The 19,257-nt window shown below is 47.4% G+C and overlaps 2 protein-coding genes across 2 annotated transcripts in view; one reads left to right on the top strand and one right to left on the bottom strand.

The window, feature by feature from the left end:
* LOC144158244 (uncharacterized) overlaps positions 1-19,099 on the bottom strand; it is a gene marked incomplete in the record, with an annotated part of 583,448 nt that extends 564,349 nt beyond the window's left edge. The window contains 4 exon segments of the mRNA XM_077688982.1: positions 10,808-10,965; positions 11,911-12,089; positions 17,603-17,781; positions 18,830-19,099.
* LOC144159738 (uncharacterized) lies at positions 12,417-17,730 on the top strand. The gene is made up of 2 exons (XM_077691437.1): positions 12,417-13,205; positions 17,632-17,730. The coding sequence occupies exons 1-2, from the start codon at positions 12,564-12,566 to the stop codon at positions 17,728-17,730; spliced, it is 741 nt and encodes a 246-aa protein (XP_077547563.1). The 5' UTR covers positions 12,417-12,563.
* Positions 19,100-19,257: the final 158 nt, after the last annotated feature.

Here is a 19,257-nt window from a genome sequence, read left to right on the forward strand (position 1 = left end):
GTAAACTTGTCGGACACTTCTAAATTTAGGTATCGGCTACAATGGCATGAGCGCTGTTTGCAGCGATCTACGCTTGGCTCCACCCCTTCTGAGTACGAATAAAAGTACTATTATAAGTACAGTCCACGCTCGTTACAACGGACCCTCTTAATCCGGAAAAAAACGTCCGCTGTAGCCAAAGTATGCAGTATCCGACCGGTGTTGGGGGTCGCGGGAGGAGGTAAACGAGCGCAAAATTGCGAACTTTGACCAATACTGGACATAAATGCTACAGACACTATTCTTTCTACGCGCCTGCAGCACCTCTGCACAGCGTTCACGTGGTGGAAAAAATCATCTGAAAACCCTGTTTCCGAAGCTTGGCACCGGGCCTTGGAAAAGGACTAGCATAAGCGGTCGAGTGCGTAAAGACGCATGCTAAGCTGAGCAAAGAAAGCAAGAATATAACAAGAAGCAATTACTAACCCGCTATAAAATCAGTCGTGGCCAGCAGAATCAGCTAGACTCTTTTAAAACCCTTCGTGACAAGGCACTGTTTGTCAAGCAAATCGGATTGCTGCTTGACGTTCCCCCAAGGAAGCTTCCGCATTTCTTACAATTATAGTCTGGGCATTAAAACAGCTGATACGATACAATCCTATGGACAGCTGTAAATGTCCCAAGTTCTACCAGTTGGACTGTGCACGGCCACTGGCAGATTGCACACAATAGATGGGAGCCAACCTCCTACTTTAGGTATTTCTTACCTTTTTGGCCGGACGGAACGCGAACGATGCATGCGTTGGAATAATGAATGCCGAGTTTCACTGAACCTGAGTTCTTTATTACATACAAAAAACCTGTGAAGATGGAGGGCAGACTCGACTCCGAGTGCGCTGCTGTTCAATCCCACCAGCAGCGTTTATTGGCAGCGGCCTTGTTCTTAACGGTCGAACGGACCGTCTGCTTAAATAGGCCTGTACTTTTGGCGATGTCGGCCTGTTTTTCGCCGTGTTCGACAGCGTCAATCATGTTTAGTTCAACCATCAGTGAAATCAGCTAGCCTGCCGCTCATGCCGCCAGTCGCACAAAAACATGAAGATCCATGGACAAAAAAAAAAGGCCAGTGGCACTGGCTTGGCTGCGTCAACGTTGCCAGACATAAGTTTCTTTGCCAAAATAAACAAAAAAAAGCATATCGGGTGCCGGCACCGTGGAAGTCCGCTATAAGCATTCAGTCAAAACAATTTTCGCCTAAAATTTAGTCTGTTGTAGCCGATAGTCCGCTATAGCCGGGTCCGTTATGAGCGGAGTGGACTTCACTTAAAATGCATGGGGACCAAACAAACCAACAGAAATGGTCTCTTGTAACCAAAAGTCCGTTGTTGCCGGATCCGCTGTAACGAGCGTAGACTGTATTCATTTCTTCTTAAATGTACTAATGGCTACACAAACTGGTTTGACGCTCTTAAGTTTGGGAACGGGCTACACTGAGATGAGCGCTTCTGCAGTGCTCTGCACATGGCTTCGCGCGACCTCAGTAAGAATAAAACTATTAGGAATATTAGAATTCATTTCTACCACTTTAAATTATCTTCACTGGTTTCAATGACTATGGTTTCCAAGCCAGCCTTAGCGCTGGGATACCTCTATACATGTGCTTTGAAGAGAAAGGCACTTGCGTACGAGATGAATTACCGTGTAGCCGTAGAAATGTTGCGGTAGTTTACACTTTCTTTCTGTAACCGGGAGCTTTGTGCCTCCAGTTTTGGTGAGAAACACTGTGACAGAATGGGAGCCTGAAAGCCGAAGTGGAACTCCCACGTTTGTGGTGGTCATTTTATCAAGACCCAAAGCCACCCAACACCCAACAGCCCAAGCCACCCAACACCCAACAGCCCAAGCTACAAACCATCTCTCCTCCCGTACCCGTTTTACCTCCTGCGTGGAATAAAGGCTGGCACTGGTAGATAAAAAATGTGGTAGTGTTAACGTCAGCCAGTGTTTTTGAATGCTTATGTATTCTTTACAGATTACCTAAAAAAATCGCGTAATGCCTTGTGAAGACACAAACACACGCTATTAGTTGTCTCAAATATGGGTGCATCAGCACGAGTCCTCCAGCTCAGACACATTTCCAAAATGCTGGAAAAAGTTTAGATTTGGAGAGGGGTGCACGGAAGTTCAAAATTAAACAGCGAAACCGAATGGGACATGGTCAAAGTCGGACGCTGTGAACAAAACACCAAACTGCGTGCTGGTCAAGTTCGAAGCTCAATTAGTGAAAGTTTAAACTCAGAAGGCAACCAAGGAAAGCCATACGAGAAAGCTTTGCTATAAACCACCATCGCCGTTAGACGGAGTAGTGCATGATTTTTCAAGCGGAATGGAATGGCAGCTTGTAAAACTCAGCCACAGCATTCAGTTGTGAATCTGAGTACAGGTTTCGGACACCCTCCTGTCTCGCGTCCTTCAGCCACGCAGGAATTGGTTTTTGAAAAACCATTTACCAACTAGCCAGCAACCATTGCAATTCTTGTAAAGCGATGCTTCTCCACGACAAGCAATAATGTTCTACTATCATGCGGTATTTATTCTGTAAACGGTTCCCATGCGCGATGACTGCAGTAAGAGTATTTCTGTGAAATTAAATACGTTTCAGCCGTAGTTAAGCAAGTTACGGAAGCGTCGTTCATCGCAATTTCTCTTTTGAGGTAAATTTTAAAAGGCATCCCCCAACTTTGTCTTTTGCTTGTGCTTGATGCCGTTTAGTGAACTGCCAAAGGCCAGCGCCGCAGCATTCCTGGACCTGTTGCACACACCGGCTTTTTTGGTGCATTTAGCTGCAATATACTCCTCGATGCGCGAAACTGCATGCACGCATGAAAAAATTGCTTGAATAAACGGACTTTCACTTCCAGCTTGACTTCCAGCTTGGTGCATTGAGTGTCGTCTGCTATTTGCAAATACTGAGTATGGGCGTAAATCAGACACATGGCATGCCTTGTAAAGGTCACTTCCACGCTGAAGATTTACCGAACTGAAAAAAGTTTTTGTGGTTATGTACGCTTTGCGAGCCGCACCGCAGAGAAACGGCAGAAAGCCATGTACAACAACGCTGCGCAGACCGCCACCGGCATTCCACCGACGAGCGGTTCGCCATGAGCAGCGCTGTTCACTGAAGCGACGGAGGTGCCATACAACAGCCGCCCGCTCCCTATAGTCTTCCGACAGGTTTCATTGGCGAACACTGTGAAAATGGCGAATAGTCGTTCCTAGCTTTTACCCACGTACAGGCTGTGTCAAGCAACACGTCCACATAGGGCGAAAACTGGCAACTACTAATGATCAGAGAACTGAACCTCTACGACCTGTAGTGCAGTGTTTATATCCCCGCTTCTTGAGGCTATGATCCTTGGTTCAAATATACCTGGTATTTACTGCCCCCCTCCTCCCAACCCCCCCCCCCTTTCTTTTTGCCTGTGGCTAGTGCTTCAGGCTAGCCACACCCGACGCTTGCATCGCCACTACGCATTGCTTCCCCTTCGGGCTCATTCTGTTTCGGAACAGATGGCTCAACCCGAGGCCGTTACTTAAATGTATATTTATTAGGAGACGAACGCATGCTCAGGTTCGGAAAAGTTTGCTCGGGGAGTGCGAACGCGGTCAAGCGTACGGCGAAAAAAATTCTCGACGGCATGAATTCTCGACGGCACGCTGGCACGTGAACTTCGTAGAATTGCTAAGTCACGTATTTGCCCTCAATGCATTGCCCCTCAACTACCGCCTTAAAATCATCTTATGTATTACATAGGAGTCCCCACGATTCTAGCGTCGCTGTCGCGGCGGTGCTGCCAAGAGTACATTGTGAGATTTTGCTTCTAAAGTCCGCTCCCAATAACTGTCGCAGGTTTCGTGACTACGGCGCGCGAAAAATAAGCTGAAATCAGCGCTGCAGGGAACGGAGTTTGGACGAATTTTGCGCCGTCAGTGTTCAACCGTTGTACACGGCACTCCGCTTAAGTATGACCCCGCCTGAAAACATCGGTGGCCGTGGGGTGCTGTCATTGCAGTGAGTGTGTGGAACAGAGCCCGTGGGCAGGAGACACGGAGAGCACGACAGGCCACGGCACAACACGACAAACCTTTCCAGAAGTGCCTCTCGGACCCACGGAGATCGTTGGTACTGGCAAGATCACAGGCAGTTCCGGCAGCTTCTCACGTTTGACCGCGGGCAGTGAGGCACTGGCACGAGCCCCTCTCTCGAACGGCGCATTCCTGCGGAGAAACACTCTCATACAAGCACACCCGATCATCAGCAGTAAAATATTACACCCAACACTATGCAACGCGAAACGAGCATTGACAATCGCTAACACCCTTCGTTTTCAATGTCAGGTCCGTAGTACGTCGTCCGACGGCTCCATCGCCTGGCAGTAGATTGCCACTGCGGATGCGTGGCGCCATAAGCGGACGGTGTGGTTCCGTATGATGGTTATTTAAGTTTTAGCTATTTTAACTCAATTTCCACAATTTTATCTAGGCCTTGGACTAACGTGTAGCAGTATTTCAACATTACAGTGGCAAGCTATCGTATATTCAATAGAACTGGATGGCACTCCAAAAAAAAAAAAAAAAACTGTTGACGCGCTTGCAGCGTCGTTTTCGCCGGTCAGACGCCAAACGTCACTCAATCAAGAGGTGGGTGCAAGACTAAGTACAAGGTTTTTTTTTCAAAACTACTGCACTGTTCGCCTGTGCACCGCGTCGGAGTTCCCGCTGTTTTGGCCCCGTTAAAGTCGTCGGCGGGGACAAAGGCCTGGAAGTGCAGCTCATGCTGGTGCACTAGTGAGCCCGGACAAGACTTGGTGTGCCTTTCAAGGCTTCCGCGGATCGCCGAGGAACGTCTGTGTGAGCCTCCCGACAGCTCCCGAAAGGGTTGTGTGCCGGCGTTTGCTCGTCGTCGTGCCTTCTGCCTCGAGGTCGATCCCGAACCTTGTTCATGTGCAGTGCCAGTAGCGGGGCATGACAGGCTCCGTGTCTTCCGGGAGTGGCGTTCGTCTGTTACGCCCACGAGCGACTCGCAGCTTCAGCCCGCAGTAGGGTACGTTCTTTGCCGTGGCTGCAGAGCAGTGGCGCCGACCATTGCCTTCGCAGCCTCGTCTGCCGAGGGCCCGTTCGAGGTGATCCTACGTCACCCACGCTCACGAAACATGCTGCAGTTATGTTATGGTAACTAGAACATCGTTCATCGCTTACGTCAGAAAATGTAACGGCAAAAGCCACGGAAGGAAGTAACCACAACCGTTTGTTTAAGTTAGTCAACTAACCAACATAAGTCGTGGCGCGGGGAGATGCTGTTCGGGAAAGTAGCCCACGCCCCTTTCAAACGCTTGGCATCTCACAATGCCACTGTTGAAGCAGCTTCCCCCTCAGTCCACCAGCTACGTCTGAAGAGGTGCGTCTGCCTCTCCGACTCCTCTGGGGCCCCCCGCAGTTGTTTTGAATCTGAGTGGCATGATGTATGGGCAGCCACCCCGGCAGCAGGCGCTGTTCTCGGCCGCAGCCGATCTCAGGGAATATAACGCGACCCAATGTCGTGAAACCTAGTGCAGGTACTTGAAGCCAACGTTCGACGATATAACACTATTCAGTGCTCGTGAATGAAACGGATCTACCACATTCCGCAAAGATGCTACAGTAGAGAAAGATCAGAAATGTGCCTGCGTGCTGATTAATACGTGCGAAGTTCGCAGCAACTGGCAAACCGCGAATGGATCGCCTAGTTTTCATCAGCTGGGGGCTCATGTAACTAAAGCAGGAAGGCTGGAAAGTTTGCTGGCTTCTTGATGGTTGCTCAACCCAGATCTCCGATAGAGTCCGGCATACAAACAGAGCGTATGTCCCCTTCCAAGTTTCCTCCCTCTTGCAGTGGGTAATTGTGTGCTGGAAGTGCACTTCCATTGTGATGTATGGTAATTCCTTATCTGAAAGGGAATGTTGTACAAGCGGGTACATTTTTAAATGAAAATAAGAGCATATAGAAACAACAAAACGGAAGGAAGAGAGAGCAAATGGATGCCATGCTGTGTCTGTCAGTTTTCTCCCTGGTGTTCCGTCGCTATTTTTTCTCCCTGGTGTTCCGTCGTCGCTATTCTTTTCTTTCAGTAATTGAGCATTGGCTGTGGTGCTCCCACGTCGGCCGAGAAATGGAGTTAGGCTTACTTTTTTATGACTCTATGCCAGCCAGGTGGAAGACAGCAAGGAAACGTGTAAGCCTGCTCAAGCATCCTCACTTTAACAGAGCACCAGACGACTGCAACACACCAGACAGCACTTATGCCGACAGTGCGGAATTTTCACTAGATGCAGGCATAAGCCCCCTTTGGACTCAGCTAGGGAGAATGGAAGATGTGCTGGCTGGCTTCTGTCTGGTTTGGTGTGTGCGTGCGAGCTGATGCTTGTGTTGTTTGTGAGGACGCAAGCGATAAACAAGTAGCTTAGCACCGATCAAACTTACGATAGTGCTGGGATCGGTGCTTGCATTTTTACTCTGTCCAGTACGACGATCTTCGGAGTGGGCTAAAGCGGCCGGTAGTGAATTACCATCCTCCGCACCTCCAGAGTATGAGATGCCTCAGGAGAATACCTGAAAATTAGCAGTACCTGCCCCACAAGTGCAGTTCCACAGCAACGTAATCGATACCGCACATTTATTATATCAGCATCGTCTGTGAAATGGTGTGAACATCGGTTTCATCTTTGCTCCAGGTTGTTGAGTATCTACGAAACTAACGCTGTATTCGGGTGGTCGTTTTAGAGTGCTCTGGAGCACTCCGGAAAGCGACTCCGTGTTCGGGTGGTCGAAATCGAGCGCTCGACGTATATTCGGGTGGTCGTGTCAGAGCGTCGTACTCCGCTCCGAGCGCCTCCGGCTGCTCTGACTCCGAAGTGGGAGCGCCGCCGAAATCTGGAGGCGATCGGGTCACGTGACCCCGGCTGCCGCAGCTCGACCCGCTCGCCTACCCAGTCAGTGGCGTTCGCTGAGGCCCAGCCAGCGGTTTGCTGTGGGAGTATTTCGACGTTTTTGCTTCTCGTGCTATTACTGAAGGCATCTCCGCATCATGCCGAAACGGAGACGCCCATTGAGTGTAGGGGAACCGTCTCCGCTGTTTCTGCAGCTCGAAATCGACGCCTAGGAGGACAGCAGCTGAGATGACGACGACTCGCACGTTAACGCGACAAAGTTCGCTGAACTGTTTGCCGCACCGCTTCCTGCGTTCAAAGTGCAGGAATACGTTCGCAACTTTGGTATGGAGCTAACGCGTCCGATCTGAATGACGCCATTTGTTAGAATTCTTGGCCGTGTTTGGCTGTTTGCAGTTCCCGTGTTGGCCGCGCCGCGGCGCCACGGTCGCTTGCTGCTCCAAGATCGGGTACGCGTTCGGTTGGGGAGCGGTCACTCTTGCTCGGATTGGGGGAAGCGGCGAATCGGCGTACTCCAAGTTGGATATAAGAGCGACCACCCGAATACAGCAGAAATTAAATTATTTGCTGATGACTGTATCCTATACAACATAATAACACGTCCTGAAGATCAACAAATGCTGAACAGGAATCTTCATTGTGTTCAGGCATGGTGTGATAAATGGGGAATGAAGCTCAATGCCAAAAAATCCGTTTTTATGAACATAACTAACAAAAAGAATAAACTTTCCTTCCCTTACAATCTTCCGTCACAACCGTTAGAACAAGTATCAGAATTCAAATATCTTGGCGTCACTATAACAAATAGCTTGAGCTGGAACAAACACATATCAAACACATGTGCAGCTTCTTTCCGAAAACTTTGCTTCCTCAGACACAAGCTTAAAAAGGCCCCAGCAAACGTTAAGCTACTCGCCTATACATCCATAATTAGACCGTGACTGGAATACGCCTGCACTGTATGGGATCCTCACACTAAAAGTAATATCAATGCTCTTGAAATGATACAGCGTAAATTCGTCCGATTCATTTTTTCGAAATATCGTCCAAGTGACTCGCCGACAAGATTAATGGAAGAGCATGGCATTCCAACACTTCAAGCACGCCGTCAAATTCAAAGGTTAAAATTTCTGTTCTTGCTTAAAAATAACAAACTTTCACTTAAACCCGAGGAATTCCTTCAGCCACTAACTTCCCGACAAACACGGCATAGACACCTCGAATCTTTGACTCCGTACAGCGCTCGAACTAACATATTTAAGTTTTCCTTTTTCCCGCGTTCAATTACAGACTGGAATAAACTAGCTGAATCGGCTGTGACCAATATTCACTCCCTTGAAGAACTGGAATTCTGAATGGCATTGTTTTTCAATTTTGATGCATACTTGTGTATGTGTACAATCTATTTCCAACAGTGTGCCACGTGTATTGGTATTTTTGTAACTTTGGTGCATTCCTGTATTTGTTAAAACTATTTTGATCAGTGTACCATGTGTATTGCGCCTAAATGTTTTTTTTTCCTTGTGATGCCCCTCCTGCTTGGGCCCTTCAATGGGCTTGCAGTATGTTTTAAATAAATAAATAAATAAAATAAATGAGAACTGCTCCTTCCAGGATAGGTGGCCACCGTTAGTAACTCTTTAATCCAGCACAAAGTGAAATGTCACATAACCGAAAAAACTAGGCACAATAATTAACCAGCCATAAAACGTCAGTCGTGGCCATCGACATTAGCTAGGCTCTTTTAAATCCCCTCACGACGAAGCAGGTTTTCCCGAAACCATTCCTCAAACAAATCGGATTGCTGCCCGACGTTCCCTCGAGGCAGCTTCAACATTTTTAGCGATTTTAATCTGGTCATTGAAACAGCTGTAATGAAATAATCTGATGACGGTCAACTGTAAAATCGAAAGTTAGACCAGTTGGGCTGTGCACGGTTACCGCCAGATTGCACACACAACCCCCCTACTTGAGGCATTTCTTACCTTTTTCACCGAACGAAATGGGAACGATGCATGCGTGGGAATAATTAAAGCCGAACTTCACTGAACCCGAGTTTTTTATTACATAAAAAAACTGACGAGGGCAGACTCTCCTCCGAGTGCACCACTTTGCGTATTCGAAAGCCCAGTATTCAATCTCACCGGAGTCGCGTTTATCGGCAGCGGCCTTGTTCTTGACGGTAGAGCGGACTGTCTGCTTTGACAGGCCTGTACTTCTGGCGATGTCGGCCTGTTTTCTCCCATGTTCAACAGCGTTAATTACGCTTAATTTACCCGACAGTGAAACCAGCTACCCTGCCGCTCATGCCGCTAGTTGCACAAAAAAAAGCCACTGGCACTGGCTTGGCTGCGCCAATGACCCGGCTGCCAGCAATGTTGCCAGACATTACAGTTCCCTTGCAAAAATAAACAAAGGAAAAGCACATCGGGTGCCGGCATCGCGGAAGTCCACTATAAACTTTCAGTCGAAAGAATTTTCGCCTAAAATTTAGTCTGTTGTAGCCGATAGTCTGCTCTAGCCGGGTCCGTTGTGAGCGGAGCAGACTCCATTTAAAATACACAAATGCTTCCTCGCACACTTGCTCGAACAATAAAACCCAACAACCGCGTGCGAAAGCAAAAACAAAAAAAACGACGGCATGCAGCGGCGACACCTGTTTGTAGGCAAGGAGTTTCTACACACTACGCTCGGTCACGGACTTCGTGACTGGCCCGTGTCGCCGTTCGCAGTTTATTGAGACTGCAATCTGGTGCTTGTGGCTTCCAAATATACTTCTGCAACCAAAATTTTGTGCCTAATTGTCCATAAAACTTTGCCACATTGAAATTTCAGCAAACGAGACTTTGTCACACAGAGGTTAAAAGTACATGGTGCGCATACACATGAACGTAGACAAAATTACATGGTTCGTTACATCGGGGTTTTCGTTACATTAAAATTTGTACATCAAGGTTCGATGTATATAGTAACCATCAGCAAAGAGATGTCACGGCATGACTGTGCTCCCGGGAAGTGAGGTGCGGTGGATCATTGACGGTGACAACCACGTACTTTCTCTCCTTCTGTTTGAACTCTAACATGTTCTGAGGGTTAGCCACGCTCACCTTTTTTTATTGTTTCATCTCTCTATCCGTTTCTGTTGTGTGTATTTTGAGTGGTTTGGAGCAATACAACTTAGTCTCATCGAAAGTTTTTCATTCTCTTGTTATTATTGTCCCAAACCTGGCAGTCGGACAGTGACTGCTCAATGACGCTGCATTGGTTGCTGTGCTCCAATCACAACTCGCCCTCCCACTGAAGAGGAGCACATCCTGAGGGGAAGGACAGTCACTCACCATTTATATTTGGCTAGATTTCAACGGAGCCGTCGGTCGGACTATCAAACAGCACATTATGTCATATCCATGGCCTATTTTCCCACGTTTGTTTGGTAGATTCAGATAATGAAACCTTTAAATGGACGAAGTATATATGGTTACTTTTCAGTGCAGCAGATCCAAAGCAATACCCAAAATACCAGTCACTTTCAGTTAGAAACGTTATGTCAATTTCTCTCTAGGAACATGCAACAATAAATGGCACTGAACGTCAAAAAAAAAAAAGCCGCTTTTTTTTTTCCACCTCAAATTCAACCTTCTAGTGCCGCCCCCCCCCCCCTTCCCACGGGCCATTTTTTTTTTTTTCCGTGGAAAGTGGAAACCCTAGTCGGTGTCATGAAGTGAAAATGAAGAAGACGACGACAAACTAGACACGCTGTGCGGGTATGTTTCAAAACCCAAGAGCACCATCACCACCATTGTTTTTCGGGGTAACTCACCTCACACTCACAAGCTGCCCAATCGAAAGCTCCCAGCGACGGCGGCCGGCGGAGGAGGCGATCCCATGGTGGAGAACCGAGAGAAGATGGTGAAGAGAGACCGGAATGCTGGCGGGCGGGTGCCCTGACCCGGGCCACGTCCAATAGGTCCTCCACAGTGGAACACCTGACGCCCTCTCCTGCAAGCAATTAGTGTCGTCAGACATCGGCAGAAGGCAGCGATGTTCCAAGAGAGCAGCGTTGGCTCTTCAGCTGCGGGAGCTCGGAGCACGTTGCCCAACCATCAGCAACGAGATGTCACGGCATGACTGTGCTCCCGGGAAGTGAGGTGCGGTGGATCATTGACGGTGACAACCACGTACTTTCTCTCCTTCTGTTTGAACTCTAACATGTTCTGAGGGTTAGCCACGCTCACCTTTTTTTATTGTTTCATCTCTCTATCCATTTCTGTTGTGTGTATTTTGAGTGGTTTGGAGCAATACAACTTAGTCTCGTCGAAAGTTTTTCATTCTCTTGTTATTATTGTCCCGAACCTGGCAGTCGGACAGTGACTGCTCAATGACGCTGCATTGGTTGCTGTGCTCCAATCACAACTCGCCCTCCCACTGAAGAGGAGCACATCCTGAGGGGAAGGACAGTCACTCACCATTTATATTTGGCTAGATTTCAACGGAGCCGTCGGTCGGACTATCAAACAGCACATTATGTCATATCCATGGCCTATTTTCCCACGTTTGTTTGGTAGATTCAGATAATGAAACCTTTAAATGGACGAAGTATATATGGTTACTTTTTAGTGCAGCAGATCCAAAGCAATACCCAAAATACCAGTCACTTTCAGTTAGAAACGTTATGTCAATTTCTCTCTAGGAACATGCAACAATAAATGGCACTGAACGTCAAAAAAAAAAGCCGCTTTTTTTTTTCCACCTCAAATTCAACCTTCTAGTGCCGCCCCCCACCCCCTTCCCACGGGCCGGTTTTTTTTTTCCGTGGAAAGTGGAAACCCTAGTCGGTGTCATGAAGTGAAAATGAAGAAGACGACGACAAACTAGACACGCTGTGCGGGTATGTTTCAAAACCCAAGAGCACCATCACCACCATTGTTTTTCGGGGTAACTCACCTCACACTCACAAGCTGCCCAATCGAAAGCTCCCAGCGACGGCGGCTGGCGGAGGAGGCGATCCCATGGTGGAGAACCGAGAGAAGATGGTGAAGAGAGACCGGAATGCTGGCGGGCGGGTGCCCTGACCCGGGCCACGTCCAATAGGTCCTCCACAGTGGAACACCTGACGCCCTCTCCTGCAAGCAATTAGTGTCGTCAGACATCGGCAGAAGGCAGCGATGTTCCAAGAGAGCAGCGTTGGCTCTTCAGCTGCGGGAGCTCGGAGCACGTTGCCCAACCATCAGCAACGAGATGTCACGGCATGACTGTGCTCCCGGGAAGTGAGGTGCGGTGGATCATTGACGGTGACAACCACGTACTTTCTCTCCTTCTGTTTGAACTCTAACATGTTCTGAGGGTTAGCCACGCTCACCTTTTTTTATTGTTTCATCTCTCTATCCATTTCTGTTGTGTGTATTTTGAGTGGCTTGGAGCAATACAACTTAGTCTCGTCGAAAGTTTTTCATTCTCTTGTTATTATTGTCCCGAACCTGGCAGTCGGACAGTGACTGCTCAATGACGCTGCATTGGTTGCTGTGCTCCAATCACAACTCGCCCTCCCACTGAAGAGGAGCACATCCTGAGGGGAAGGACAGTCACTCACCATTTATATGGTGAGTGACTGTGGGCACGGGAGCAGCGCATCAAACATGATGCCTGATCTACGTGTTTTTCCAATGCAGGCTGCGCTTGCGCTGTTGGTGGTCTGGCTACCGGCGGTCTCTCCTGACTCGGCGTGCTCGCATCTGCTCTGGCAGGTGCATTCTTCAGGCGTCAACAAAACAAGCAGCGGCGAATTCTTCAACGCAACTTCATCGACGAGGCTCGACTATCATCTTCCAACCCCATCGACGACGACATCGCTCCCAGGAAACGACAAAAACAGCTTGCGGACCAACTCGCTCTTCAGTGGGCACGGGAGCAGCGCATCAAACATGATGCCTGATCTACGTGTTTTTCCAATGCAGGCTGCGCTTGCGCTGTTGGTGGTCTGGCTACCGGCGGTCTCTCCTGACTCGGCGTGCTCGCATCTGCTCTGGCAGGTGCATTCTTCAGGCGTCAACAAAACAAGCAGCGGCGAATTCTTCAACGCAACTTCATCGACGAGGCTCGACTATCATCTTCCAACCCCATCGACGACGACATCGCTCCCAGGAAACGACAAAAACAGCTTGCGGACCAACTCGCTCTTCAGTGGGCACGGGAGCAGCGCATCAAACATGATGCCTGATCTACGTGTTTTTCCAATGCAGGTGTGTAGAAAATATTCTCTTCACGCTAAAAAATCGAATAATACCTGCCTTTTGCTGTTCCCGTGCCCACGGGTGTTGTTGGATACCATTTGCGAGTGCTTTTCGACTGCTTTTCTATTATTGTGTTGCGGAGATATTGAAGCTAATCCCGGGCCAACAACGCGTTCTGAAGCGCTATTACAGCTTGAAACGCTACCGGAGGACCCCGCTGAACAAATGAGTGTGCTATTTCAGCTCCTTAAAGACGTTCATGCGCGCTCTGTGCAAAGTTCGAAGAATCACGCTGATCTAGCCGCTGACGTAAAAGCCATAAAAAACGGCCAAAAAGATGTCGAGACGAAAGTAACCGGAATACTAAAAAGACTAGAGGAACTAGAAAACAAATCCCAAATAGCCGAAAACCTCAAAAGCGAGCTATCAAGCATGCATGATTTGGTATTGGAAACTACTGCTCAAAATAGCTTGTTACAAGCCCGCCTGGACGAGCTTGAAGATAGGTCTCGACGTGACAATTTAATTTTTCACGGGCTTCCAGATGTCAAAGAAACATGGGAAGAAACTGAAGCAAAGGTGGTCACTGAAATTAAGTCCGTCATAGCTTCATTTTCACCAAACTCTATCCATCGCGCACACCGATTAGGCTCATTTTCGCCAAATCGATGCCGTCCTATTATTGTGAAGTTTAGTGACACCAAAAGTAAGGATAAAATATTGTCTGCACACTCCCAATTTAAAGAAAAAGACATTGGCGTTAGCGAAGACTTCTCTCCCGCTACGCGCATCACCCGAAAAAAGCTTGTTGACTTCGCAAAAAATCTGCCAGAATCCCCACAATTTAACCTTCGTTACAATAAGCTATATGTTAACAAAAAATGCTACATGTTTGACACTAGCGCTGGGCAGGTTATTGAAGTCGAACGGCCCGGTCGAGTTTTCGAAAATGACAACAACCAGGCACATGTCCCTTCCTAGGAACGCGCGAGGGGTAGTGGCCCTAGATCTAATACAAGAATTTCTGTTCTGTTCACTAACATCAGAAGCCTTCTAAACAAATACGATTCATTGTCTTCCGCAATAGATACCTGCGATGCACAGATAATTGTGTTGACCGAAACATGGCTCCGCGCACATGTCCAGGACTCGGAACTTTTTCATGATGCGTGTCATTTTACAATTTATCGTTGCGATCGAACTGCGCATCGGGGAGGCGGTGTTCTCTTAGCGATATCGAAAAACACATCTTCGTCTTGCATACACATTAACACCACCCTTGAAACTATCTGGGCTTTGCTCACTATTGGCCATCAGAAAATCGTCCTAGGCGCATGCTATCGTTCCCCTTCGTCGTCGCCAACATTTGTTAGTGAACTGCACGACGTTTTGAACCACATCGTAACACGTTTTCCCAATCATCCCTTATTTTTGCTCGGCGACTTTAACTTTCCGAATATAAATTGGACTTCACAACCAGCTTCCATTTCTCCTTTTTCGACACAAGCTTCAGAGTTTTTTACCTTTTGCTCCATCTTCTCTTTAACGCAATTAGTAGATCAAGAAACTCGAATATCCTCCCACGCAGCAAACACGCTTGACTTAATTCTAACTACACGGCCCGATCTTACTTCCAATATAACATACCTGCCTGCCATTAGCGATCATTCTCTTCTCAGTTTTTCTATTAACGCATCATTCCAGAAAGTTTCAAACAACAAAAAAGTAATTCGTGACTACAAAAAGGCGAACTTTCAGGCTATTAATCACGAGTTATCCACCTTTCTTGATACTTTTCTGACAAACTTCGATGATCGTTCTGTTCAAACTAACTGGGACATGTTTGCTTGTAAAGTTCACGATCTAACAGCAAAATTCATACCGAAACGCACTATCACGTGTAATCCACGCGCCCCGTGGTACAACGCCCACCTGAAAAGGCTGTCTAACCGTAAGAAGCGCCTTTATCGTTCTGCCAGGAAATCGCCAACTGATTCACGATGGTACGCTTACAGATTAGCATCGAACGCTTACATATCTGCACTAAAAGCTGCCAAATCTTCATTTGTATCGCAAACCTTGCCATCCATGCTTAATACTAACGTTAGAAAGTTTTGGAAAGTAATTAATCCGTCACATGATAACAGTATCTACTTAGAAGACGCATCGGGTAATTCCATTCCTTCGAGTGATTGTGCGGCTGTGCTGAATGATACATTCACGAAAAACTTTTCTGTTGCTTCAACAATTAATGCTCCTTGTGCACAAACATACAATTTTCCTGCAATGTCCCCAATTGTTATTGAAGCGCCAGGTGTGGCTAAGTTAATTGCTGGACTTAAATACCACTCTTCTCCAGGTTACGATTTAATAGACTCTAAGTTTTTGAAGAATACAATTTCGTTTAGTTCTATTATTTTAACAAAAATATTCCAGCAATCGCTTAACACATCTACGCTACCTCTACAATGGAAAATAGGGAAGGTGGTTCCACTCTTTAAATCTGGCCAAAAAACATCACCCGCCAATTACCGCCCGATTTCTTTAACTAGTACCTGCTGTAAATTACTGGAACATATCATTTTCACAAATTTAGTCAGTTTCCTTGAATCAAATTCGTTTTTTACATCAGCGCAGCACGGTTTTCGCAAATCACTGTCATGCGAAACACAGTTAATATCATTTACTCACAAGTTACATCGCATTTTAGACCAATCATCAAAAGCTGACTGTGTTTATCTAGACTTTTCCAAAGCCTTTGACAAGGTGTGCCACAAACTGCTACTGCACAAACTAAGCAAACTGCAACTTGATGACATCATGATGAAGTGGATTGAATTTTTCCTCAATAATCGCTCGCAATTTGTTTCAGCCAATAATCATAACTCTTCACTCAGCCAGGTTTCCTCTAGGGTCCCCCAAGGGTCTGTTCTTGGCCCTCTTTTGTTCCTTATTTACATTAACGACCTGCCTTCTCTTATATCCTCTAATGTTCATTTGTTTGCCGACGACTGCGTTATTTTTCGGGAAATAACTACTGACTACGACTCCTACTGTCTCCAATCAGATCTAACTAGCGTCAGTAACTGGTGCAAAGAATGGTTAATGGAACTTAATGTCACTAAATGTAAAGTAATGCGTGTTTCAAGAACTACTAGTTGTATGCCTGTATATTACCTGAACAAAATACCACTTGAAATCGTTTCTTCTTATAAGTACCTAGGTGTTCATATTACTAACAATTTAACTTGGACGCAACACATCGAATACATTATTAACAAGGCAAACCGTATGCTAGGCTATTTGCGGCGGAACTTTTCCTCAGCCCCGTCTTCTTTAAAACTTCTTCTATACAAAACACTAATCAGATCAAAACTAGAGTACGCCACGCCAGTATGGGATCCGTGTCATGACAATTTAATTACCGCACTTGAACTTGTTCAGAATAATTCAGCCCGTTTCATTCTATCAAATTATAACAGGACTGCAAGTGTAACGACAATGAAAAGTAATATTGGCCTCCCATCTTTGGCGTCACGACGTCGCATTTTTCGCCTAACTTTGTTTCATAAAGTTTATTACCATGCTTCTCTCCATGCTGAACTGCTTTCACAGCCTCCGTACATATCACGTCGAATTGACCATAATCATAAAGTTGGAGTTGTTTCATCTAACACAAAATATTTTGCTGAGTCTTTCATTCCCAAAACATCCCGAGACTGGAACCACCTTCCCGCCGATATTGTTTCCATACGCGATAATCATCTGTTTCATCAAGCATTAGCTAGTATTGTATAATCAGGATAATCTATGTTTTTGTATTTGAACACATGCACTGCTTTTATGATTTGCACATCTTGTTATACCCACTCCCCTCTTCAATGCCCATGGCCTTGAGGGTATAATAAATAAATAAATAATAAATAAAAATAAATATTTGGCTAGATTTCAACAGAGCCGTCGGTCGGACTATCAAACAGCACATTATGTCATATCCATGGCCTATTTTCCCACGTTTGTTTGGTAGATTCAGATAATGAAACCTTTAAATGGACGAAGTATATATGGTTACTTTTTAGTGCAGCAGATCCAAAGCAATACCCAAAATACCAGTCACTTTCAGTTAGAAACGTTATGTCAATTTCTCTCTAGGAACATGCAACAATAAATGGCACTGAACGTCAAAAAAAAAAGGCGCTTTTTTTTTTCCACCTCAAATTCAACCTTCTAGTGCCGCCCCCCACCCCCTTCCCACGGGCCGGTTTTTTTTTTCCGTGGAAAGTGGAAACCCTAGTCGGTGTCATGAAGTGAAAATGAAGAAGACGACGACAAACTAGACACGCTGTGCGGGTATGTTTCAAAACCCAAGAGCACCATCACCACCATTGTTTTTCGGGGTAACTCACCTCACACTCACAAGCTGCCCAATCGAAAGCTCCCAGCGACGGCGGCTGGCGGAGGAGGCGATCCCATGGTGGAGAACCGAGAGAAGATGGTGAAGAGAGACCGGAATGCTGGCGGGCGGGTGCCCTGACCCGGGCCACGTCCAATAGGTCCTCCACAGTGGAACACCTGACGCCCTCTCCTGCAAGCAATTAGTGTCGTCAGACATCGGCAGAAGGCAGCGATGTTCCAAGAGAGCAGCGTTGGCTCTTCAGCTGCGGGAGCTCGGAGCACGTTGCCCAACCATCAGGAACGAGATGTCACGGCATGACTGTGCTCCCGGGAAGTGAGGTGCGGTGGATCATTGACGGTGACAACCACGTACTTTCTCTCCTTCTGTTTGAACTCTAACATGTTCTGAGGGTTAGCCACGCTCACCTTTTGTTATTGTTTCATCTCTCTATCCATTTCTGTTGTGTGTATTTTGAGTGGTTTGGAGCAATACAACTTAGTCTCGTCGAAAGTTTTTCATTCTCTTGTTATTATTGTCCCGAACCTGGCAGTCGGACAGTGACTGCTCAATGACGCTGCATTGGTTGCTGTGCTCCAAGCACAACTCGCCCTCCCACTGAAGAGGAGCACATCCTGAGGGGAAGGACAGTCGCTCGCCATTTATATTTGGCTAGATTTCAACGGAGCCGTCGGTTGAACAGCCGCTGAACAGAAGCGAGCAGACCTTCCAGCCTGTCTGCTTCACACCAGTCAAACGCCTCCCGACGTGAAAACACGGGTCTACATGGATTTTCGGCGGCAGCCCGCGTCGTTCCCTAATTAGGTCCAAGCGCGCTTCTCGCTGCAGCACAGCGCAGCTTCGGCGGTTCCATCTGCTGCCACCTTCACGAGCGCTGAATGGCGTTTCGAAGGCGAAAGCAGTCGTCCCAATAACTCTCGCGGCACGGGTTTTATCACCTCGGGTGGCGTCAAGACACCCGAAACTGGCTCTCCACGGAGGAGTTCAAACCAATGCGACGATCGGCGACTGCGAAATGCGGCCGTTTTATGTCACTCCGTCTTCTATACGAGGTCTACTGAAAACAACTGCAACCAACGTCTGGGGCGGGCCAGACGTCCGTCGAGTTAATGAACCTAGAAGCACTGCATAGTACACGTCACTCGATACCTGAACAAAGGAGGTTGGAACAGAAGGCGAGGCACGAGGCGACAAACACGGCGGCTCAAGGCCGACAGACCTTTTGGGAAGCTGCGGCGCGGACCGCAGAGACGTTTTCGCAGCAGCTCACGGGATCCCCCGGCCGTCTTCACAGGCACGCCCGTTAAGCACCAGCACGAGTTACTTGTACCAACTGCGCCCTTGTGAGCTGAAACTTAAACGCAGGCCTTACGGCCAGCACTGCGCTGAAACACTGCACAGAAATGCGCGAAGACGAATGCATTTCCAACCTCGCAAAAAGCAGTGTGGCCTAGCGTGGGTTAGTGCGAACAGCGTCACTACTGCCTTCTTGCGGGCGGCCCCGTGCTGTCCTCACTCCAAGGAGGCGCTGCAGGCGTATGTTTACATCACAAGCTGAGGTTATTTAGCAAGCGTCTATTTAGAAGAAACTCTGTGGCTGCAAGCCGCGCCGTTCACCCGCCGCCAGCGCAGGTGGGAACCCCGGCG

This window comes from Haemaphysalis longicornis, unplaced genomic scaffold (assembly GCF_048455015.1).
Source record: "Haemaphysalis longicornis isolate Haplotype H1 unplaced genomic scaffold, Haemaphysalis longicornis Haplotype H1 scaffold_10, whole genome shotgun sequence".
In the NCBI taxonomy this organism is placed as follows: Eukaryota; Metazoa; Arthropoda; class Arachnida; order Ixodida; family Ixodidae; genus Haemaphysalis; species Haemaphysalis longicornis.

What these genes read in the sequence shown, in the direction of transcription:
- LOC144159738 (XM_077691437.1), top strand. Translation starts at nt 12,564, where the DNA reads ATGGTGAGTGACTGTGGGCACGGGAGCAGCGCATCAAACATGATGCCT. An exon ending in TACGTGTTTTTCCAATGCAG is followed by an intron (nt 13,206 to 17,631) that starts GTGTGTAGAAAA and finishes CCCAATCGAAAG; the next exon opens with CTCCCAGCGACGGCGGCTGG.